The following is a 24,679-nucleotide window of genomic DNA, read 5'->3' as shown; positions in this document are numbered from 1 at the left end:
CCTTTCCTTAGACATTGGTGTAACCAGCCTAAGACCAATAGTCCCTGCAAATATAATGTCCAATAAACCAATGACCCTGCTTCCAGTTTCGTTCTTATAGCATTATCAAGGGGAAAAAAACTTGTGGAGAAGGGAGATCAACCTCTATGTTCCCAATACTACCAACCACAGAATTGCCATGGATGGGCAAGGGAGTCTAAGAGCTTTAGGAAGAATAGCACTATCTAGACAACCAGTTCTGCTTCCAGCCCGGACCTTGAAGTCACAATTAAGGGAAATAATAAGTCTTGTGAAGATCCAACCTGGTAACTTCCTCTGCAGATGTTGCATTTCCTGTTTCCTTAGTAAAGCCAGCCAGCAAAGCAAGTTTTCATGACCAAAGTTCTTGCCACTGATAAATGATTCAACATTAGAACTGATAATGTATAACATTAAAAAAGATATATTATCATTCACTTTGTTGCTGTCCCCTAAGGACCATGAGGCCTCACATCCTATACATATTGTCATCTCCTAATTGGAATGTAAGCAGCTCCATGAGAAAAGGCACCATCTTGTTTTTCTATCTTATTCCCACAACTTAGCAAAAAAAAGAATTTGATATGAAAGCTTGCTTTTAAAAATACATATAACATACATTAATTTTCCAAACTGGCCTGTTTCTTTGTAATTCTTCCTGAACTTCCTTTTGTTATCTTTTGTGCATTGAAAAAATGTGATGATATGAAATCACACAGTGGCCATGTTTAATAATGTATACTTTCTTCTGTACTTTCTGTCTATTTCTCACTGTCAGGAAGTGAGCAACATGTGATACCATAGAACCTTCAGAGACATTTCTTGTATAAACTATTTTTCCAGTTTTGCTTACTTCCTTCTGTTCATACTATATAGGATTCCCTGAAATCATTTCTTTTGTCATCTAAAGGCACAATAATATTCCATTAATATTCACATAGTACCATTTGTTTAGGCATCCCCTAACTGTCTAAGAGTAATATGACACACTTTTAGATTTTAGTTATCTGCAACTTTAAAAAAAAACTCCTTTTAATTCATCTCCTTCAAAATCAGAAAGTTTTTTGTTTCTGATTATTACTTCCCCAATACCTTTCTTTTCTTTCCTTTTTTCCTCTCCCTTTTGTTTCCTCACTGAATTTGATATATTTCCATTTCATTTCATTCCTCCATTAACTGTTTCAGAAAAAAGTGAGATTCATTTGGGGGCAGCTAGATGGCGCAGTGGATAGAGTACCAGCCCTGAATTCAGGAGGACCGGAGTTCAAATCTGGTCTCAGACACTAACACTTCCTAGCTGTGTGACCCTGGGCAAGTCACTTAACCCCAGCCTCAGGGGGGAGAAAAAAAAAAAAAAAGAAAAGTGAGATTCATTTAATGCTTACTCCTCTTATTTCTTTCTCTCTATTACTTATATATTCACTGGAGGTCTTCAAGCAGAGGTTAGAAGATGAGTTGTTGGAAACGCTGAGGAAGGAATTCTTAATCAGGCACTAGGCCTTTCAGGTTTTTTTTTCCTAACATTTAGATATTGTAAATAATACCACAAGTCTAAAGTCAGATATAATTATTCTAATTCCTTTTTTTTCTTCTTTTCCTTTTCTTTTTGCTGAGGTAACTGAGGTTAAGCAACTTGCCCTGAGTCACACAGCCAGGAAGTATTAAGTATCTGAGGCCAAATTTGAACTCAGGTCCTCCTGATTTCATGGCTGGTGCTCTATCCACTGCGCCACCTAGCTGCCCCTAATGTCTTTTCTATATGACATCCTTTCAACCATCTAAAGATAGTTTTCATGTTTTTCAAAATCTTCTGTTCTCCAGGATAAACATGCATAGTTCCTTTAACTTATCCTAGTTTAATATGGCTCATATCACTAATCCTCTTTAAAAGAAGATGAATTTATATAGCATTTTAAAGAGTTACAAAGCATTTTCTTAATCACAAACACTTTATGCTCTGGGACAAGCTATAATTTTCACCAATCTCCAAAACTGTCCCACATTTTCCTACATTTCTATCTCTTTTCTCTTAAATCTGAGATGTCCTCATTTCTACTTGTGGCCACATTACCCATTTTTCAGGACCTACCTCCATGCCCACCTTCTCTGTGAAATCTTTGATCTTGGATGAAAGTAATTTTTCAGTTACAATCTCCCAACATTTTGTGCACTTCTTATATACTTCTAATTTGATTATATTTTATCATGCAAAGCTCCTTGAGAAAAATGGGCTTGGTTTTATCTAACTAAACTTTGAATTAAGTCCATGAGCATTCTAAACACAGGATCATAGATTTAGAGGTGGAAGTGTCTCATAATCTTCCTAGTTGTATTCCCCTCATCTTATAGATGTAGAAGTAGAAGCCCAGAGAATTAAGTGACTTCTTTAAGCATTGCAGTATAGATTTCCTTAAATATCATGGTAGGCCCTTAATTTTTTGTGTGTGATTGCATCAATTAGATCCTTAAAGGTGAGACAAGGCATCCATTTTAAAAAGACCTTTCAAAATGAAAACAGGAATATTAGAACTATTTAGTGTTTGGTTTTTAAAAATGTTTTAAATATGAGCAAATATTCAAAGATAATGCAAATAAAGGAAAACAAGCAGAAATAATTTTCATTTATAGTAATTCAATATAAAACTATTTGGAGTAATAGTATATTTCAAGCAACTAAATACTGTTTAGACTCAATTGCTTGAAACTGGAAGTTTCAGGAAAATGAATTGTCTTTAACTAGCTAGGATTATTGGCAAATCATTTTCTCTCTCTAGAACCCATCTACAAAAAGGGGTTCGGGGCTTATACTAAATAAATGGTGTTAAAGATCCCTTCTAGCTTTAATATGATCTCAAGAGTGTTCTTAATTTAAAAACAAAATTGATTTTTATAACAGATCAAATAAGGACTTACTTGCAGGGCAGAATTCGGACAATATCATTTTGTTTGTAGCTCTCTATGCACACGGCACAGTGATCAAAGTCTGGATCAGTTTCCTAAAACAAATAGCAAAGGAGCAAGAAATAAGATGCTGAAATACCTCTCCAATTAAAGAGACACTGCTGTTAGCAGATTTCGGATTCTCTAGTGGCTATAAAACATGCAAATTAGTTATGAAATAAAATGATACAAAAAAGATTAAAATTACAACCACCATTTTTTCAAAAGAATTTTCTACACTTATTGGTTCTATTTTCTTAAGTAATCTCAACTCCTTTAACCCTTGTTGTGTGGCTTCTGCTTCCATCATAGGAATGAAACTGAATTATTAATTCATATCAACTGAATTTATCTCAATCTTTACCTTCTATGACATCACTGTAGAGCCTAATACTATTAACCATCCCACTGACCCATGCTTTAGCTATGCTTTCTTGGAAGTTCTAACTTCCTAACTACTTTTTCTTTTACTTCATTAGTATCTTCTCTTATTCCTGCCCCAGAGATGTGTTTTCCAAAATTCTGATTAACCTAGGATTCTCTATACTCTCTCCCATTTTTATGACTTCAACTATTACTTTTCTGTGAATAATTCCCAAAACTTTATCTCCAAATTTGACCACATTCCTAAAACTTACTAGATGCATTCACTTGGATTTCCTAACAGCATATCAAACTACTTATTAAAAACTAAACACTAGACTATTAACTAACTTTCCTAATAAATTAATTTTTCAACTGAATCTTCTATTTTTATTATTGGCACCATGATTCTATTGGTCAGCCAGGGCTGAAATAATCTTTGATCCTTTCTTCTTTATGCCTCTTTTCAACCATTTAACCAGTCATCATGCCTGTCAATGCTTTCCTTTTCTCAGCGTCTCTTGAATCCCTTTCTTTGTACTAATTCCTTCCATTGCTATTGTAGTTTAAATCACCCTCATTTCAAGCTTGGGATGGTGTTAGGATTACTAGGTGAGAACTCAGGTTGTCTGGACAGTGACAAGGTGAGAATTCAGGTTGTCTGGATAATTACAAGGTGAGAACTCAGGTTGACTTGATAGAAGGAGCAAGCTCATTGGCTGAAGTGGCTCTTCCCAGAAGCCCTTGCATTATCCCATGCCCATTCTCTGGGAGGATAAAAGAGGACAGCACTCCAGGAAGAGAAGAAGACTCTGAATTGCATCAGGCTTGACGGGGCTCTCTGCAGGAAGGGAAGTCACTTCTCTGGACAAGAGTTAACAGCAACTGCCTGGAGACAACGGTTCACTACAGGAAGAAGAATCTGTCTGAGAGATTTGAGTAGATACAGCAGATCTCTTCCCAGAGAGTGATCCGGCAGCTTCTGGAGACGACAGCTCGCTACATTTGGCGCCCAACGTGGGGCAAGGACTTTTGCTTATCCTGACAAGAGGAGCTAGACCAGACCTTCGCAATTTGGTGCCCGGACACGGTCCTGATTCCAGTGGAAAAGCCTCCCATCCAGATCTCAGTCTCTCTGACCCAGAACCATGAGTAACGAGGAAACTTTGTTAAAGATTAAGTGAGCGTGCTAATAGATAAATAAGGAACTTAACTTGTTAAGGGCTAAACCAGGAATCTCTTATAGCTGAAATGGGGCACATGTTAGCTAAATTCAATCCCTGGACCTCAGCCGACTCAACCCCAGCCCCAGAAGCAACCTCAGCTCCACCCCCATTCAGGAGTGGTACTATAGAGAGTATAATCAAGATAATTGAGGAGCAGAGTTTACTTGTAACCTGGGTACAGATTGCTAAACTCTTGGCTGCATTAAGACGCACATCCCCTTGGTTCTTAGAGGAAGAAAAGATAAATGTAGATAAATGGAAGCTAGTGGGATATGAAATGAAAGAATTTCATGCAAAAAATGGGCCTCGTTCAATTTCTGCAGAAGTATTTTATATCTACAACATAGTTCAATTAGCCTTAAACTATCAAGCAAGTTGTAGGAGAAGGAAAAGTTCTAAAAATGAACAGAGGAGGAAGTGTGAGGAAAAAAGGAAAGATCAAGATCTTGCCCTAGAGCAAGAGGATTTAAATGAGGAATTAGGGTATGATTCTCTTGATCAACCCTGCCTAGAGAACAGATTATTGACAGGCCCACATCAACCCCACCTTCAGAGATGGAGGAAGAAAGAGGGGAAGAGGCAGAAACACAAACAGAATCACCTGTGAAGCAGCCTAAGCCTATGACAAGATTAGAAAAAGCATTGATTAAAGCTAAGAGAGAAGGACAAGATATAAGTGATTTTATACATGCATATCCTGTGATTGAAGAGATTGACTCTGTAGGTAAAAAAAAGGAGAAGATATGCACCTTTAGATTTGAATAAAATTAAGGATTTGAAAAAAGGTTGTACCCTTTATGGGGCTACATCAGCTTATGTCAAAATGTTACTAGATGGTTTGTCTTATGAAGTCCTAACCCCGAATGATTGGAAATCCATAGCAAGGACATGTCTGGAACCTGGAGAAAATTTATTATGGCTTGCGGAATTTCATGAATTATGTAAAATTCAAGTCAGATGCAATTTGGAAATAGGAGTTAACACACAATTCACTTTTGAGCACTTAGCTGGTAAAGGTCAGTATGGAGAGAATTCGGAACAGATTAATTATACCATGACAATATATGAACAAATTGCTAAGGCTGCAATAAAAGCTTGGGGTGTCCTTCCTGGACAGAAAGATCGTGGAGAGGCTTTCACTAAAATACAGCAAGGTCCCAATGAACCTTTTGCAGATTTTGTGGGACATTTGCAAACTGCTGTCAAAAGAACTATTGGAGAAAATTCAGCTACAGAAATAATGACCAGACATCTGGCTAAGGAAAATGCCAATGAGATTTGCAAAAGAATTATATGGGGATTAGACAAAGATGCTCCTCTAGAGGAGATCATAAGACGCTGTGCTACAGTGGGAACAAATGCTTTTTACACCTGGACAATGATGAACGTGGAAAGACAGGGTCCCTCCTGGCAAGGGCCTTCTAGAGAAACTCGGCGATGTTTTCAATGTGGAAAAATTGGGCATCTAAGAGCTCAGTGTAGGTATGGAGATACAGTGAGAAGACAGGGTGAGAGAAGACCTAAAACCCCATGTCCAAAATGCAACAGAGGACTCCATTGGGCATCAGAGTGTAGAATAATTCAGGGAAACAGGATGAGGGGCCCAGGTCCAGGGCCCCAGGCAAAAAAGACTTGGGGCATGATGGCAGCTGATGTTACATCCAAAGAACCTTTAGAAGATCAGGACTCTGATTTGATCAACCAGCAGAAAAGCAATCACATGGCAGAAAGGGATTACCTGATAAGTGAGCCAAAAGGCAATCAGATTGCAAAAATGGATTACACTTGGGGAGAATACAGACCTTTTAAACCAACAGGGTTGTATCCAGTGCAAACAATTCCAATGTAATTGCCAGATGATGAGAAGAGATTTAGAAAGTGGTGAATGGAAGGGACCAGATAGGTTAACTGCCTGGGGGAGAGGGTTTGCTTGTATTTCTTCAGCAGGAGAAGGAATCAGATGGGTGCCAATGAGTCATATTCGCCTTGTCCATCAGAGAGAGACAGAAAAAGAGAAAGACCTCAAAATAAAGGAGAAGATCTAAGAAACATCTGACACTGAAAGAGCATGGATAATAAGAAGACTGTTAAAGAACTTTAAAAACCAGCAGGAATCATTGGACTTCCTCACACAAGATGAGACTAATGGACAATGGACTTATGGACATTTATAAATTTTCAATTTATGATTATTTGATTATGTTATTTGTTATATACTTCTAGCATGTGTTATGTTACTATGTTACTATGTGCTTATGTAATTTATGTAATTATGTGTAATACTTCCCATATTGATGGATTTATGTTTCAAGGTCATGACTGTCCTATGTTCTAAATCAAAAGAAAGGGGGAGATGTTAGGATTACTAGGTGAGAACTCAGGTTGTCTGGACAGTGACAAGGTGAGAATTCAGGTTGTCTGGATAATTACAAGGTGAGAACTCAGGTTGACTTGATAGAAGGAGCAAGCTCATTGGCTGAAGTGGTTCTTCCCAGAAGCCCTTGCATTATCCCACGCCCATTCTCTGGGAGGATAAAAGAGGACAGCACTTCAGGAAGAGAAGAAGACTCTGAATTGCATCAGGCTTGACGGGGCTCTCTGCAGGAAGGGAAGTCACTTCTCTGGACAAGAGTTAACAGCAACTGCCTGGAGACAACGGTTCACTACAGGAAGAAGAATCTGTCTGAGAGATTTGAGTAGACACAGCAGATCTCTTCCCAGAGAGCGATCCAGCAGCTTCTGGAGACGACAGCTCGCTACAGGATGGGACCAAGAAAAGACACAGAAAGGGCCTAACTATTCCCTATAAGAGGCAGGCTGGCTAACTGGCCACAAATCTGTCTATTCTAAACATCCATCCAGCATGGGTTCTTATTTTGCCAAACATGATTGCCTTGGGGAATTGTAATAGATGGCACATGTTTGTGGAGAGAGAGATAGAGAAAAATACTGTTGGTGGAAGATCACAGAGTCTCAGAGTTGGAAGAGACACTGTCTACCTCCATTTCTATCTCTTACTCTGGGCACAGTTATCAAATCAATAAAGTTACTGATTCTGGAAACAGTGTGTCAATCAGCTACCTTATGGATCAACTCACCATCTCTGTGACTTCTCATTCTGAAACTCTCTTGCTAAGTCTTTGTACTTCTCTTTATGTCTTGTCTCTCCCTATTAGTATATTGTACACAGTAATAATAATGTGGTGATGATAATCAATTGAGAAAGACGTAATTACTCTGATCAATACAATGATCCATAATGAGAAATGCTATCTACCTCCCAACAGAAAAGTGATCAACTCTTGAGTGCAAATCAAAGTATAATTTTTATTTGATTTTTCTTGTACTATTTATTTATCTATCCATCATCCATCCATTCATTAGTTTATTTATTATGGCATGGATAATATGGAAATATGTTTTGCATAACTTCAGATGTGTAAAAGATAGTCTATTTTTTGTCTACTCAACGAGAGAAGGAGGAGTAAAGGAAAGGAGAGAGTTTGGATCTGAAAATAAAAAGAAAGGTAGGAGTTTTTCATTTTTGTATGTGAATGCTCCGCACGTGGCATAGTGCCTAGCATATACTGCTTAAGAGATTTGATATATTCTCTGGTCCCAACTTGAATTACCTTCTTCTGCATCTGCTTTATTTTGTCAATGTTATTTCTAAAATGTAGCACCCAGAAGTGAACTTCAAATATAGTCTGAAAAGAAGAGGTTACAGATGACTGAACTAACTCCAAAACTGACAGTAATCTGTGCACATAGTAAGCATTTAATAAATTCTTGTTTAATTTGAATATAAGATATTTAGAGAAAAACAATGTTTTCCAGAGAGAGACAGACACTAGGTGTAATCATTTGAATAATAATACTCAAAACTATAGAAACATAAATTTAGTGTTAGAAGAGAACTCAAACTCTTTACCCTAATCCTCCCATTTTATTATTATTTTTTCAAATAACAATGCATTTATTTGTTTCTCCCTCTTACCTCCTATCCTTTTAATGGGAAAACAAAATAAAAATCTTATAGAATTATATGCAAAGTTAGGTAAACAAATTTCAACACTGACCATGTCCAAAAACATATCTCATTCTACAGCTTCTATTTATAACCACATTGTCAAGAGATAGGTAGTAGCCTCTCTCTGAAATTGCAATTGATCATAGCACTGATCAGAGTTTTTAATAGTTCATAGTTTGACTTGACAATGTTGTTATTACAAAAATTATTCTTTTGGTTCTGTTCACTTAATTCCTTACTGACTATATAAGTTTTAAAAATTAATTATTAAATAATTTCTCTCCTTCCTACTTCCCTCCTTCTAAAAACCTCTCCCATTCTAGAAATATGCACAGTCAAATGAAATCAATCCACTCATTGGACATGTCAAAAAATGTATGGATTTGGAATCTATCATCTCTCTGTAGAAAGTGGGAACTGTATTTTATCTCTGGAACTGTAGTTTCTTATAACATTGAACAGAATTTAAAAGTTTTTTTGTGACTATCATTGTATATATTACTTTCTTGTTTCTGCTCACTTCAGCCTGCAATTTGTTCACATAAATCTTCTCAATTTCTTCTGAAATTGTTCATTATTCCTTTTTTATAGAACAATAATATGCTCTATTACGTTCAAGTGCTGTGATTTGTTTTAACTATTTTACAGTAGGAGGGTACCCTCTTGGTTTCCTGTTTTTTTTTTTTTTTTTTAAACATAATATCTAACATAAAAATTTGCAAATATGGGCTTGTTTCCTGTTTCTTTTATGTTTGGGGATATAAGCCTAGTAACTAGTATAGTTGGGTCAAAGGGTATTTAGAGTTTAGTGGTTTTGGGAGGCATAGTTTCAGAACAAATGCAAATCATAGCTCTATCAACAGTGCATCAACATGCATGTTTGACCATTTTTTACATTGACCATGTTTACCATTTTTTAAAATTTAATTTTTTTCTCAAATACATATAAACATTAATTTTAACATTTCTCTCCCCACCCCCCAATTCTCCTTCCCTTCAGTGGCTCCTCCCTCCTAGAGAAGGAAAGTACGTTGATACAGATTAAACATGTACAGTCCTGCAAAATATTTCCATATTAGCCATGTTGCAAAAGAAAACACAAAGACCAAAAAAACCTCAAGAATAATGAAGCAAAAAAAAAAAAAAAAAAAAAAAAGTAAGCTTATTAGTTCTTTCTCTGGAGGTAGATAGCATTTTTCATCCTAAATCCTTCAGAATTATTTTCAATCACTGTATTACTTAAAATAGTCAAGTCATTCACAGTTTATCATCTTACAACATTGTTGTTATGTGTACACTGTTCTCTTGCTTCTGCTCATTTCACTTTGCATGAGTTAATATAAATCTTCCCAGGTTTTTCTGAAAGTATCCCGCTTATTTCTTATAGCACAATAGTATTCCATTACAACCACATGCCATTATTTGTTCAGTCACCTCCCTATAATTTTTATCTTTTTTGCTAATCTGATAGGTATAAGGTGAACCTCAAAGTTGTTTCATATTTCTTTAATGATGAAGAAGGACTTGAGTTCAAATCCTAATCCTACCTTAGACATTCAACATTTAGCAACTGTGTGACCCTGGGAAAGGCATTCAACATTCTTTGTCTCAGTTTCCTTATCTGCAAAACCAGGGGGAGAAAGAAATGGCTAACCCCTCTAGTATCTTTATTGAGAAAATTCCAAATGGTGCTACAAAGAAACAGATATGACTGAAAAATGTTTGAATAGCAATAACAAAATGGTAAGAGAAAGTCTGCTTTGGGAAAACTTTGAGAGATCTCTATGGAAAGTTTTCGAAAAACACAATGAAGTCAAGACTTGAAAGGGATATTTGTTTGAAAAGATATACCATATTTTAAAAAAAATATAACAAATAAAACTAAAGCCATAACAGTAGTATATTTTTTGCACACCAAAACAAAAAATTAACTGTCATTTACTATTTGACATTGTAAAATTCCTTCATTATCATACCTTATCACCCTTCTTTACTGTTCTTGTTGTCAACTTGCTGATGGCTTTCTTGGCTGCATCTCCAAGGCGACGCTATAAAAATTGAAAAGAAAAAGCAGGTATTAGATGTCAAGACTTCAAACAATTTTTTCTTTTAAATAATTTAATTTATTCAGGTACTAATATCCTGCCTTGTTCTCTTTGCCACATCAGTGAGGTCTCAGAGTAGAACATTCCTAAAAGGGTTCCAAATTTAGCAATGGGCAATAGCCAAAGTCTAGCAGCCAGATGAGGACAGACGGCAGCGGTGGAAGAACAGATCATTTGTCCAGTACCGTTATGACATCAGACATCCCAAAGAAGTCAAAATTTCAATGGCATTATTAAGAGAAGCAAGTATCAAGAGTTACCACTGCATATAGATCGGCATAAATATTTTTGGATTCAAAATATGCTATGTAAAATACTTTTTGGTATTATAAGAAATGCTAACATCCTAAGTCCCATGAATTTTATTTATTCTCATTACAAAATTGTGACACTAATCACTATTTTATGAAGAAACCTTGTTTTAGTAAAATGAAGTCCCTAACACTTAGATTCCTTCATACTGGAAACTAACCCCATTCTACTCATTCTATGATTTCTTTAAAAAAAAATTTTTTTTTTTTTAGGTTATACATATACATTCATTTTTCCTCTCTCAGCTTTCTTCTGTCACTCCATATCCCTCCAGAGAACCTTCACTGATCAATTCAGTTACATGATTCTAGTGTCCTTCTTCAGTTAGATATACACATAATTATTTTTCTTCTAAATATTTATGCTACCCAATCAATTTTTCCTTCATTTAATAAAAATAGCATTTATATAGTGTTTCAAACCTTGAAGTACTTTACAAATATTGCCTCATTTATTTCTCACAACAATCATGAGTACATAGGTATAAAGGGCTGAAAATCTGAGTTGCACTGAGTCTAAGCACTTGAGGCTAATTATCAATCGGACAATACTCTATTAACATATGCTTGGAGAATGACCCTCCCTAAAAATTCTGTGCTGGCTGGATATGTGGGTGGAGACAAAGAAGTGTGAGAGAGATCAGAAGGTGAGTAGGACAAGGGGGATCATTCTTTGGAGGTGGAGAGAGAGAAAGGAGGTGTGGAGATTCCTATATCTAATCCCCTGACAGCAATCCCAAAGGACCAAGAATAAAGACTTTTGCTTATCCTGATTCCAGCTGATTCTAAGATACTAACTTATCTACTAACTAAGGGTACCAATGCAGTCATTACGTTTGGCGTCCAAGGTTTGGACCAAGCACCCTACTTTCACTGAAGAAGTCCCCCAGTGATTAGGAAATTAGGTGAGTATTTTAATAGACACAGGGAACTTACTTTGTTAAGGGCTTAAACTAGTAATCTTTTCTAGCTGAAATGGGGAAAATGTTAGGAAAAGATTCTTCCCCCCACCGCGCCCCCCCCCCCCCCCCCGTCCCCACCCTGGGCTCGAAAGGGTGCTATAGAAAGCATGCTTAAGTTAATTGAGGGGCAAGTTTTAATTATAACCTGGGAACAGATTGCTAGACTCTTGGGTACATCTTGGTTCTTAGAGAAAGAAATGAATGCAGATAATTAGAAACTTGTAGAAGAATAACTCTGTGAATACTACAATGATAGAGGTCCTCATTCAATTTCCACAAAACCATTCTATATATACAACATAATACAATTGGCATTAAAGAATCTTACAAGTTATAGAAAAAGTAAAAGTTTTAGAAAAGGCCAGATGAGGAAGTGTGAGGAAAAAGAAGAAGACAAAGAAAAGTCTAATGACCATATTGCTAGAGGGCATGGGGACTTAAATGAGTTTCAAGGGTATGTGATTCTGGCTCTCTTGAGGCAGCTTCAACCCCACCAATCCAGCAGATTATTGACATGCCCTCATCAACTCCACCTTCCAGGATAGAGGGAGAAGGAGTAGTGGGAGGGGCAGTGACACTACCAGCACCTATCTCACAGCAATCACCCCCCCCCCCAATCACTAGATTGCAAAAAGAAGTACTTAAAGCCACAAAGGAAGAGAAGGATATAGGTGATTTGAAGCTGCAAATATTTCCGGTGATCCAATAGTTTAACTCTTCAGATCAAGAAAGTAGAAGATATACTCCTTTTGATATAGATGTCCTCAAAGACCTGAAAATGGCTTGCACTCTTATGGGGCTACATCAGCTTATGTTAAGATGTTATTACAGAATTTGGTTTATGAAATCTTAACTCCTAGTGACTGGAAATCTATAGCAAGGGTATGCTTAGAATCTGGACAAAGCTTGTTGTGGGTTTCTGAATATAGTGAGCTCTGTAGGATACAAGCCCAACAAAATAGTCAAAGTGGAGTTAATACTTCAATCACCTATGACCAACTAATAGGTGTAGTTTATGCAGAAATTTCAGTACAGATTAATTACTCCATAGTAGCATATGAGCAAGTTGCTGCTGCTGCTATCAAAGCATGGGCTTCTCTCCCCAATAAAAACAACAAGGGCGAGGCCTTCACAAAAATTGTACAAGGATTAAATGAACTCTTGTGGATTTTGTGGGACATTTGCAGATAGCTGTCATACAAACTAATGGTGAAAATGCAGTAACAGACATTTTGATAAGGCAACTTGCTAAAGAAAATGCTAATGAGGTTTGCAGAAGAATTATACTAGGACTACACAAGGATGCTCCTTTAGAGGAGACGCTGTGCCACAGTGGGCGCAAATACCTTTTACAAATATAGGTTATAGTCAGGTTATGATGCAGATTTCCCAAGATCCCAATATGGGAAGACAGAGTACCTTTTGGCAAGGGACTTCTAGAGAGACTCCTCAATGCTTTCAATGTGGTAAAGTAGGGCAATCTGAAAGCTCAGTGTGGGCATAGAGACAGAGTGAGAAAACAGGGAGAGAGAACAAGACCCAATACCCCATGTTCAAAACGCAATAGAAGCTTCTACTGGGCATCAGAATGTAGTCTAATTCAGGGAAATTGGATGAGGGGCCCAGCCCCAGGACCCCAGGAAAAAAACACTTGGGACATGATGGCAGCCAATGCTACACCCAGAGAGTGCCTAGAAGTCCAATACCTAGACAGGACCTATCAGCCAGGAAGCCATCTGTTGGGAGAAAGGGTTTACACAATCAATCAGCCAGGAAGCCACCTGATGGGAGAAAGGGACTACAATTGGGGAGGATAGAATTGTATGCAGCTGGGACAACTGAGATAACCTCCCCTCCCCCAGAGGTGAAATCTATTCCTATCCAGCCTATGGATCCCTTGCCTCCAGGCACAGTAGGCTTGAACATTTCACCTCCTGAGAGTACTTACAAAACAGTGTCCATCCATACACTGATGTGGGAAACTGGGGAATGTGTAGATAATATTCCAGTCACTAATACAGGTAGACAACGTATGTCTTATCAACCAGAAGTAGGAGCATCAGGCTTAATGATACATACTCCTAATAAGCGACCTGGTGATAGCTGCCCAGATTCTGACTCCAAGCAGCAAAATCCAGGAATATACTGGATAGTAGCTGTGACAGCTGATCGACCTATGCTCACTATCTATATAAATGGCATACCATTAGAAGGGTTGGTAGACACTGGTGCAGATCGCACAGTCATTAGAGATGCCAACTGCTCTAGTCACTGGCCAAAGATTAAGGCTGACACCTATATGTCTGGTGTAGGAAGATCAATAGCAGCTACCCCTTTGAGATGGATTTTTGAAGGTGAAACAGGAGTTTAACTCTTTTATAGTTGAAAAAATCCCCATCAATCTGTGGGGAAGAGACATTTTACAACAATTAGGGTTAAAAATAAGTACTTTGGTTTTTTAGGCAAGGCTGCTGTTGAAGGCCTGCCACCACTTTCACCTGTTCCTATCCAATGGAAAACTGATTCACCAGTGTGGATAGAACAGTGGCCCTTGGGTAGCGATAAAATTCAGGCCTTATTAGATATATTACAGGAGCAACTTGACCAAGGACACTTACAACCTTCTCTACAGCCTGGACTTCTAGCTCCTTCTCAGTTGCCTAGAGAATGGCCTCTTTGGGTTATAGACATTAAGGATTGTTTCTATTCTATCCCTCTAGATCCTTATCTAGATATGAAAAGGATATGAAAAGATTTGCCTTTTCAGTGCCCAGCGTTAACTTAGCTGAGCCTTATAAAAGATATGAATGGACAGTTTTACCACAGGGAATGTAAAATAGCCCTACTATGTGTCAAATGTATGTTGCTGCTGCTCTTACTCCAGTAAGAAAAGCATTTCCAAAAGTAATGTTATTACATTATATGGATGATATATTGCGATGTGCACCTGAAGAACAAATGTTAGAAGCATGTCCACAAAAGACCATAGAAACACTAAGGAATTACAAATTGCACATAGCTCCAGAAAAAATTCAAAGGCATGCTCCTTTTCAATATTTAAGATATGAAGAATATCCTAAGGTGTTTAAAGTACAAAACCTTTCCTTAAGAACAGAGAATGATTTTCAGAAATTGATAGGAGATATCCAATGAATGCGTCCAGTGTTAGGCTTGACTACCTATCAATGGCAACCATTATGTGATATTTTAAGGGGAAACAGTGTTTTAAACTCATCTTGCCAGCTTACAAAAGAAGCTCAAGAGGCTTTGAGAGAAGTTGAACTTGCTTTATCCAATGTGGTTTAAAGAGTCACTCAAAAACTCTTGAAAATATCAGTTTTTGCTACACAAGAGGCACCCACAGCAGTCCTTCATCAAGGAGACAGTGTGATAGAGAGGGTGAACCTCCCAGCACAACAAGAACAAAGCCTTACTCCATACCTAGTGCTTGTGGCTAGAATTTTATTAAAGGCCATTAAGAGAGCCGTACAATTATATGGGATAAGACCTGACAAGATATACACCTTTTATACTAATGTACAAGTTAATGTGTGCTGTGAAACCATCCCAGAGTGGCAAATTTTATTAGCCATGGCTCCGAATTTCACACACGGGTCTCCATTAAAGATAACCAGACTATTACATAATTGGTGATGGATTCTTGAAGAAAAGGTTTCTAAAGTTCCTCTTAAGAGACCAACAATCTTTACAGATGTATCCAAACATAAAATTTGCTCTGTATATTCTCGTGATTTAATTATAAAGAGAGTAGTCAGAACTCCTTTTCAGTCCACGCAGCAGAATGAATTGTATGCAATCATTCTAGCTCTTACTTATTATCCATTAAATATAATATCTGATTTGGCCAGTAGGTGTGGTACAAAGAATTGCCACAGCCCAAATAAAATTTGTAGCCTCCAATATATATCAGCTCTTTAAGGAACTTCAAGAGCAAGTGAGAAAGCATCCAGGTAAGATTTATATCTTGCATGTCCACTCTCATAGTGGACTTCCAGGCCCTATTTTTGATGGTAATTCAAAGGCAGATAGCCTTCTAACTATGTTGGCCAATACTCCTTTATTTCAAGAAGCCCAAGAATCTCATTTTAAATATCATCAGGCTACATTGTTGGTGGAATTGTGAATACATCCAGCCATTCTGGAGAATGATTTGGAACTATGCTCAAAAAGTTATCAAAGTGTGCATACCCTTTGATCCAGTAGTGTTACTACTGGGCCTATATCCAAAAGAGATCTTAAAGAAGCAAAAGGAACCTGTATATGCAAGAATGTTTGTGGCAGCTGTCTTTGTAGTGGCCAGAAACTGGAAACTGAGTGGATGCCCATCAATTGGAGAATGGTTGAATAAATTGTAGTATATGAATAATATGGAATATTACTGTTCTGTAAGAAATGACCAACAGGATGATTTCAGAAAGGTCTAGAGAGACTTACATGAACTGGTGTTGAGTGAAATGAGTAGGACCAGGAGATGATTATATACTTCAACAACAATACTATATGATGATCAATTCTGATGGACGTGGCCATCTTCAACAATGAGATGAACCAAATCAGTTCCAATAGAGCAATAATGAACTGAACCAGTTATGTCCAGCCAAAGAACTCTGGGAGATGACTATGAACCACTACATAGAATTCCCAATACCCCGATTTTCATCTGCCTGCATTTTTTATTTCCTTCACAGGCTAATGGTATATTATTTCAAAGTCCAATTCTTTTTGTATAGCAAAATAATTCTTTGGACATGTATACATATGTGTGTGTGTGTGTGTGTGTGTGTGTGTGTGTGTGTGTGTGTGTGTATATATAGTATTTAATTTATACTTTAATAAATGTAACATGTATTGGTCAACCTGCCATCTGGGGGAGGGGAGTGGGGGGAAGGAGGGAAAAAACTGGAACAAAAGGCTTGGCAACTGTCAGTGTTGTAAAATTACCCATGCATATACCTTGTAAATAAAAAGCTATAATAACAAAAAATAAATAAATAAATTGAGGAAAAAAAAAATTATCATCAGGCTTCTCGAAGTTTACAAGTTGGAATAACAAGAGAAGAAGCTAGGAGCATAGTAAAAGCCTGTCTAGCTTGCCTTCCTTTCCACACTCTTACACTCCCTCCAGGGAAGAACCCCCATGGTATGAGACCTAATGAAATTTGGCAAATGGATGTTACCCATTATAAATCTTTTGGTCGTCTGTCTTTTATCCACGTTGTGGTAGATACCTTTTCAGGATTCACTTTTGCAATACCAGCAGCAAAAGAGACAGTCCAAGTGGTCATTGAATTCCTTTATACAAGCATTTGCAATTATGGGTGTGCCACAAGCAATAAAAACAGACAATGGACCTGCATATACTTCTAAACATTTTGCACACTTTTGTGCACAGTATCAGATTTTATACACCACTGGCATACCCTTTAATCCTCAAGGAAGGCAATAGTAGAGAGGAGAAACAGAGATATTAAAACACTCCTCCAAGAACAAAAGAAAGGGGGAGCCACAGGTAACCCTAGAGAACTTCTAATCTAGCCCTTTATACTATTAACTTCTTAATCTTTGACAAAGATGCACTGGCTCTGGCAGACAGGTTTTATAACCCACCAGAAGGGCAATGTCCAGTGTGAGCAGCTCCACTGTCTTTAGATAATCACCAGGTGATATGGAGAGACCCAGGAAGTGATGAATGGAAGGGACCAGATAGGTTAACTGCTTAAGGGAGAGAATTTGCTTGTATCTCTATAGACGGAGAAGGAATCAGATGGGTGCCAATGAGACGTATTCATCTTGTCCATTGGAGAGAGATGGAGCAGACCCTTGAAATGAAGGAGAAGACCCAAGAGACATTGGGTGGTTCCATTGCTAACTGTGCCCACTACTGAAAGAGCATGGCAGTTATGGCATTTGACTCATGGACATAAAAAATTGTTGGACTTCAAAACCCTAAGGAATCATTGGATTCTCTGAGACATGATAAGACTGTTGTAGGATTTCAAAACCCTCAGGAATCATTGGATTTTCTGAGAAATAATAAGACTGTTGCAGGACTTAAAAAACTTGTGGGGATCATTGGATTCCCTGACACGTGAAGCAATGGACAATAGATTGGTTTTGGTCTACCTCTTGGCTGCTGAAGGCGTATGTGTGACTGATGTTTACATACCCTCCTTCTAGGACTTCTAGAAATCTTTTACAATACCATGTTGATCACTAATAGCCTGTGCGTTATTGCTGTATGCTTGTGTAATACCTCCCACGCTGATAGGTTTGTGCATACCTGTTTCTAATAAGACCCTTCAGCCCAGAAACCCGCTAGCAATCCCCACTTCCTTTTGGTGCTTTTCATTTCCCTTCCTGAGAAGTCGGGGGGGGGGGGGGGAGTGTGATCACCTCCTTTTTGAAGTTCTTACCTCCCTGAGAAGTCAGGGATGGAGTGACCACCTGTATTCTAAAACAAAAGAAAGCTGGAGATGTAAAGGGCTGAAAATCTGAGTTGCACTGAGTCCAGGCACTTGAAGCTAATTACCAATTGGACAATACTCTATTAACATCTGCTTGGAGAATGACCCTCCCCAACTATTCTGTGCTGGCTGGATCTGTGGGTGGAGAGAGATCAGAGGGTGGAGTAGGACAAGGGGGATCATTCTTTGGTGGTGGAGAGAGAGAAAAGAAGTGTGGAGATTCCTATATCTAATCCCCTGACAGGGACCCTAAAAGACCAAGAATAAAGACTTTTGCTTATTATGACTCTGGCTGATTCTAAGATATCCAGGGTACTAACGCGGTCATTAGGTATTTTTACTATCTTAATTTTACAAATGGAAAACTAAGGCAATGGGATGTTAAATGACTTAGGGTTACACAGTCAATAAGTGTCTAAGGCTGGATTCAGCTTTTCTTGACTCTAGATCCAGTGCTCTAATTCATTATGCAACTTAGTTGTCTATATTTCCTTTGTGCTAGAAGAACGCTAGCTTCTCAACTGCCTGGATCAGCTACCACAACTATATAAAGAATATTAACTAGGCTTTCATAAAATTGAACAAATTTTAAAAAGTACTGGGGAGATAAAGGTAAAAGTGACATAGTCTATTCTCTCAAGGAACTTATATTCTATCAGAGAGGCTATAGCACAAACACAGATAACACTCGAAGAGAGTGATTGAGAAAAGAAGAAATCTAGACAAAGTATCCTAGAAATAGCTGATGAGGAACAGCATACTTTCAGAATCAGGGAAGGCTACTTAGAAAAGATAGCACCCATTTCAAATGTTGATGGAAGATGGGGAAGTTTTTTCAATTAATGTTTTTTAATTTTCAAAAGATATGCATGGATAATTTTTCAATATTAACCCTTGCAAAACTTTGTGTTCTAATTTGCCTCCTTTCTCCCTCCTCTAGATGGCAAATAATCCAATATATGTTAAACACGGTAGAAATGTTAAATCCAATATATGCATACGTATTTATAATTATCTTGCTGCACAAGAAAAATCAAATCAAACAGGGAAAAAATGAGAAAGAAAGTAAAATGCAAGCAAATAAAAAGAGTGAAAATGCTATATTGTGATCCACACTCAATTCTCACAATCTTCTTTCTGGGTGTAAATGGCTCTCTTCATCACAGTATCATTAGAACTGGCCTCAAATATCTCATTGTTGAAGAAAGTCATGTGCAAGATGAGGAATTTTTAAGAAAACAATTACATTCCAAGCACTGGGAAACATATTATGGAAATACATGGATAGCAGTGATGACATGTCAAGTTAGGATACATTTGAACTTAAATAGATTATATGAGGGAAAATATATGAAATAAAAATGGAGAGGTAGGTTGATGCTATTAACATTTTAAGGGCTAATAAAGAAAATAATAAATTTAGATTTAAATAATAAATTTTTATTTATTCATGAGGTAATTAACAATTACTGAAGATATTTGAATATGGGAAGGACATGATACTTTCCTTAGGAAAATAATTTTGGAAGTTATGTAAATGATAGATTGGAGAGAGACTGAAGAGAGATCTGTGAGAGGACTATTATAATAATGTGGGTGTGACTTGAGAGTTTGAAGTGCAATAATATCAACTGGAGTGCAAACATAGGGACGGGTACATGGGATATTATGTAAGTGGATTCTAAAGAGCTTACCAAATGGCTGGCTATGGGAGGATAAGAGGGAGAAGAATTAAAGGTAATTTAGGTTTTGTATCTGGTTGGGATAGTATTTACAAAAGATACTGAGTATAATGATGTTGGGAAAATATACAAGCTATGCTAGTGGAGCTGTCCAGTATTCAACTAAAATGGCAGGGATAGAGTTTAGAAAGGGGGGATTTTATATTCACATATGCACACACACACTCACAAGTATACACCTATACATATACACATACAAACACATATATGGACACACATACATACACCTAAGTCACCTTGTTGAGGTGATAATATAACTTATGAAAGAAGACAAGATTACCAAAGCAGAGAGAAGAGGACAGGGCCCTGGAACATGCCAGCTCTTGACAAGAATATCAGACTCCCTGGAACACATTTCTACAATGTTCTAACCTTTAATTCCTTACCCAAACTTCTTAGCAAACTCTAACTACAATTACTCCCATTATACACTTCTTTTGCTCCTATTTGCATACTGATGAATGAAGTTATAAAACCATGCTGACTAGGCTAGTATGCTATCTAATCTCGATTGGGCTGTCTGTGGTAAAAAAGAAATGTTTCAGTTTTTTAATCTATTCTCTATTTCATTCAACAAAGCTGGTGTTTCAAACCTTCACTATTGGAACTTCTTATAGGACTCCTTCCCAGCCCTCTCATATTTCCCTCCCTCCCCCCAAATATAACGGCATAGACAGAGCTCTCTCTCTACCTTTATCTCATATTCCTTTGGCCAGTCCCTAATCTCTTCCTCCTTCATTCCAGTTTCTGATGAAGAAGTGGCCCTGGTCCCTGTCAGTGCCAACCTCTCTACATACATCCTGGTATGATCTTCTCTCTTTTAGCAGGTTGTCCCTTCTCTTAGAAACACTCTCACTAATTCTACTAAACATTTAAAGAACAATTAATTCCAATACTATGTAAACTATTTGGAAAATAGAGGAAGAAAGAATCCTACCAAATTCTTTTTATGACACAGATTTGATGCTAATACCTAAACCAGGAAAGATCAAAACTGAGAAAAAAATTTTAGATCAATCTTCCTAGTGAATATTGATGCAAAACCTCAAATTTAATATTAGCAAAGAGATTATAACAACTTATCATCAGTATAATATACATGACCAAGAAGAATTTATACCAGGAATTCAGGATTAATTCAGTTTCAGGAAAACTATTAACATAATGGACTATATCAATAACAAATTAACAGAAATCATATGAGTGTATTAATTAATATAGAAAAAACATTTGACAAAATACAACATTCATTCCTATTAAAAACACAAAAGAACATAGGAATAAATGGAGTTTTCCTTAAAATAATAAATAGCACCTATCTAAAACCATCAGCAAGCATTATATGAAAGGGTTGGATAAACTAAAAGCATTCCCAATAAAATCAGGGGTGAAGCATAGTTGCCCACTATCAGCATTGCTATTCAATATTGTACTAGAAATGTCAGCTTATAAGTAATGAAACAAAATTAATTTTGCAGATGATATGATGGCATACTTAAAAAATCCTAGAGAATTCACTAAAAAACTTCTAGAAATAATTAACAATTTCAGCAAAGTCGCAGGATATAAAATGAAATAAACCCACATAAATCATTGGCATTTCTATATGTTATCAACAAAATCCAGCAGCAATAGACAGAGAGAAAAATTCCATTTAAAATAAATCTAGATAATATAAAATATTTGGGATTCTACATGCCAAGACAAAGCCAGGAACTTTATGAATATACTTACCAAACACTTTTCACACAAAATTAGATCTAAACAACTAGAAGAATATCACATGTTCCTGGGTAGGCTGAGCTAATCTTTATAGTAAAAATGACAATTCTATCTAAATTAACCTAACTATTAAGTGCCATACCAATCAAACTGCCAAGAATTACTTTATAGAGTTAGAAAATTAATCTGGGAGAACAAAAGGTCAAGAATTTTAAGGTAATTAATGAAAAAAAAAATGGAAAGAAGGTGGCCTAGCTGTACTAGACCTAAAACTATATTTATGTTATAAAGCAGTGTGGTCATCAAAATCTTTTGGTACTGGCCAAGAAACAGAGTAATGGATCAGTGGAACAGATTAGATTCATAAGATACAACAGTCAATGACTATAGTAATCTAGTATTTGATAAACTTAAAGATTCTAGCTTCTGGGATAAGAAACTTGCTGGAAAAACTAGAAAGCAGTACAGTAAAAACTAGGAACAGACCAACACCATATACCCTACACCAAGATAAGGACAAAATAGGTTCATATTTCAGACATAAAGAGTGATACTATAAACAAATTAGGAGAACAAGGGATAGTCTATTTCTCAGATCAGTGGAGAAATAAGGAATTTATGGCCAAAGAAGAACTAGAGGACATTATGAAATGTAAAATGGATAATTTTGATTATATCAAATAAAAAAATTTTTGTTTCTGATAAAGACCTCATTTCTAAATATAGAGAATTGACTTGAATTTATAAGAAAACAAGCCATTCCTCATCTGATAAATGGTCAAAAGATATGAATGGACAATTTTTAGATGAAGAAATTAAAGCTATTTCTAGTCATAAAAAATGCTATAAATCACTATTGCTTACAGAAATGCACTTCACACCTCTCAGAATGGCTAAGATGACAGGAAAAAATAATGATAAATGTTGGAGGGGATGTGGAAAAACTGGGACACTAATACATTGTTGATGGAGTTGTGAACTGATCCAACTATTTTGGAGAACTATTGGAACTATGCCTGAAGAGCTATCAAACTGTGCATACCCTTTGATGTAATGGGCCTGTATCCCAAAAAGATCATAAAAAAGGGAAAGGGACCCACATGTACAAAAATGTTTGTAGCAGCCCTTTTTGTAATGCAAGGAACTGGAAACTGAGTGAATGACTCAGTTAGTTGGGGCATAGCTGAATAAGTTATGGTATATGAATGTAATGGAATATTATTGTTCTATAAGAAATGATGAGCAGGCTGATTTCAGCAAGATCTGGAAAGAATAACATGAACTGATGTTAAGTGAAGTGAATAGAACAAAAAAACCCCAACAAAACACTGCACACAAAACATAAACAAGATTATGTGATGATCAATTGTGATGGACGTGGCTTTTTTCAACAATGAGGTGACTTGTTTTCTTACTAATTTTTCTTTCCTTTTTGAGCTGATATTTCTTGTGCAACAAGAGAATTTTATAAATGTTTTATGCATATTGGATTTAACATATGTTTTAACATGTATAACATATATCGGATTGTTTGCCATTTAGCGGAGGGGGTGGGGGAAGGAGAGGAAAATCTGAAACACAAGGCTCTGCCAAGGTCAATGTTGAAAAATTATTTGTGCATATGTTTTGAAAATAAAAAGCTTTGAAAAAAATCAACAGTGAGGTGACTCAAGGTAATGTAAATAGACTTGTGATGGAGACATTTGCATCCAGAGAGAGAACTATGAAGACTGAATGTGGATGACAACATAGTATTTTCATTATTGTTTTTTGCTTTCCCCCCTCTTGATCTGATTTTTCTTGTGCAGAATAACATATGTGGAAATATGTTTGCTCATATTGTTCATGTGTAACCTATACTGGATCACTTGCTGTCTAGGGGATGGGGGAGGTAAGGAGGCGGGAAAAAAATTTGGAACACAGGGTTTTATAAGGGTAGGTACTGAAAACTATCTTTGCATGTATTTTGAAAAATAAAAAGCTATTTTTTTGGTCTTTGGTGATTTTATTATTATGTACATGTCTCCTCTGACAGAAGAGAAGAGCAGGGCCTGTTCCATTTTTATCTTTGTATTGCATTGCCAGTAATTTGCACTGTCATTTTAAGGTTACTTAAGAGCAAAAAAAGAAAATAAAGCTTGAGTAGCTTACAATGGAATTTCAGAGCTAAAATATACAAATAACTAGAGAACAATTATAGAAGCAACAAAATTTAAAAATATCTTGAAAGAGGAGCAACTAGGTGGTTTAGTACATAGACATCAGCCCTAGGAAAGGAAAATGAGTTCAAACCTGGCAGTCAAACATATGACAATTATTAGTTGTATGACTCTGGGTGAATCAATTAACCCTAACTGCCTTTTGAAGAAAACAAAACAAAACAAAAAACCCAACCCAAAAAGAAGAAAAAAAAAATCTTTAATAATCAAATTATGTCAACTGATATAAAGTATTTTTAAAATGTTTTATCCATATGGTAAACAGAAGAGATAGTAGAATGACAATTTTATTTCAAAGTAAAATCATATCTGTTAATGTTTTTGTATTAAAAGTATATTTGAACAAATATGAGAAATAATAAGTTATACAATTTTTTTTTGCATAAATTGTTACACCTGGCTCTTCGAGTGTTAAAAGCAATAAACAAGCAGGTAAAATACTATATGATTTTTGCAAACTCAAGAACTGTTATCTACATGATCCCAAGTGATAAAACCAAATATACTTCTTCATGCCAAAAGTAAAAAGCACATAAAATGTAAGAGAAGAGTCTTT

The 24,679-nt window shown here is 36.5% G+C and overlaps 1 protein-coding gene across 4 annotated transcripts in view; it reads right to left on the bottom strand.

The window, feature by feature from the left end:
• The window catches only part of RNF130 (ring finger protein 130), a 123,362-nt gene that overhangs the window by 23,964 nt on the left and 74,719 nt on the right, over window positions 1–24,679 (bottom strand). For all 4 annotated transcript variants that reach the window (XM_074292354.1, XM_074292356.1, XM_074292353.1 and 1 more), the window contains exons 4-5: window positions 10,554–10,625; window positions 2,932–3,014 (exon numbers count right to left, since the gene is read on the bottom strand). In XM_074292354.1, the coding sequence (XP_074148455.1) occupies window positions 2,932–3,014; window positions 10,554–10,625 (155 nt within the window). The remainder of the gene's footprint in view (window positions 1–2,931; window positions 3,015–10,553; window positions 10,626–24,679) is intronic.

Source organism: Sminthopsis crassicaudata, chromosome 2, assembly GCF_048593235.1.
Source record: "Sminthopsis crassicaudata isolate SCR6 chromosome 2, ASM4859323v1, whole genome shotgun sequence".
NCBI classification, from domain to species: domain Eukaryota; kingdom Metazoa; phylum Chordata; class Mammalia; order Dasyuromorphia; family Dasyuridae; genus Sminthopsis; species Sminthopsis crassicaudata.
This window is presented reverse-complemented; position numbering and strand designations above follow the sequence as displayed.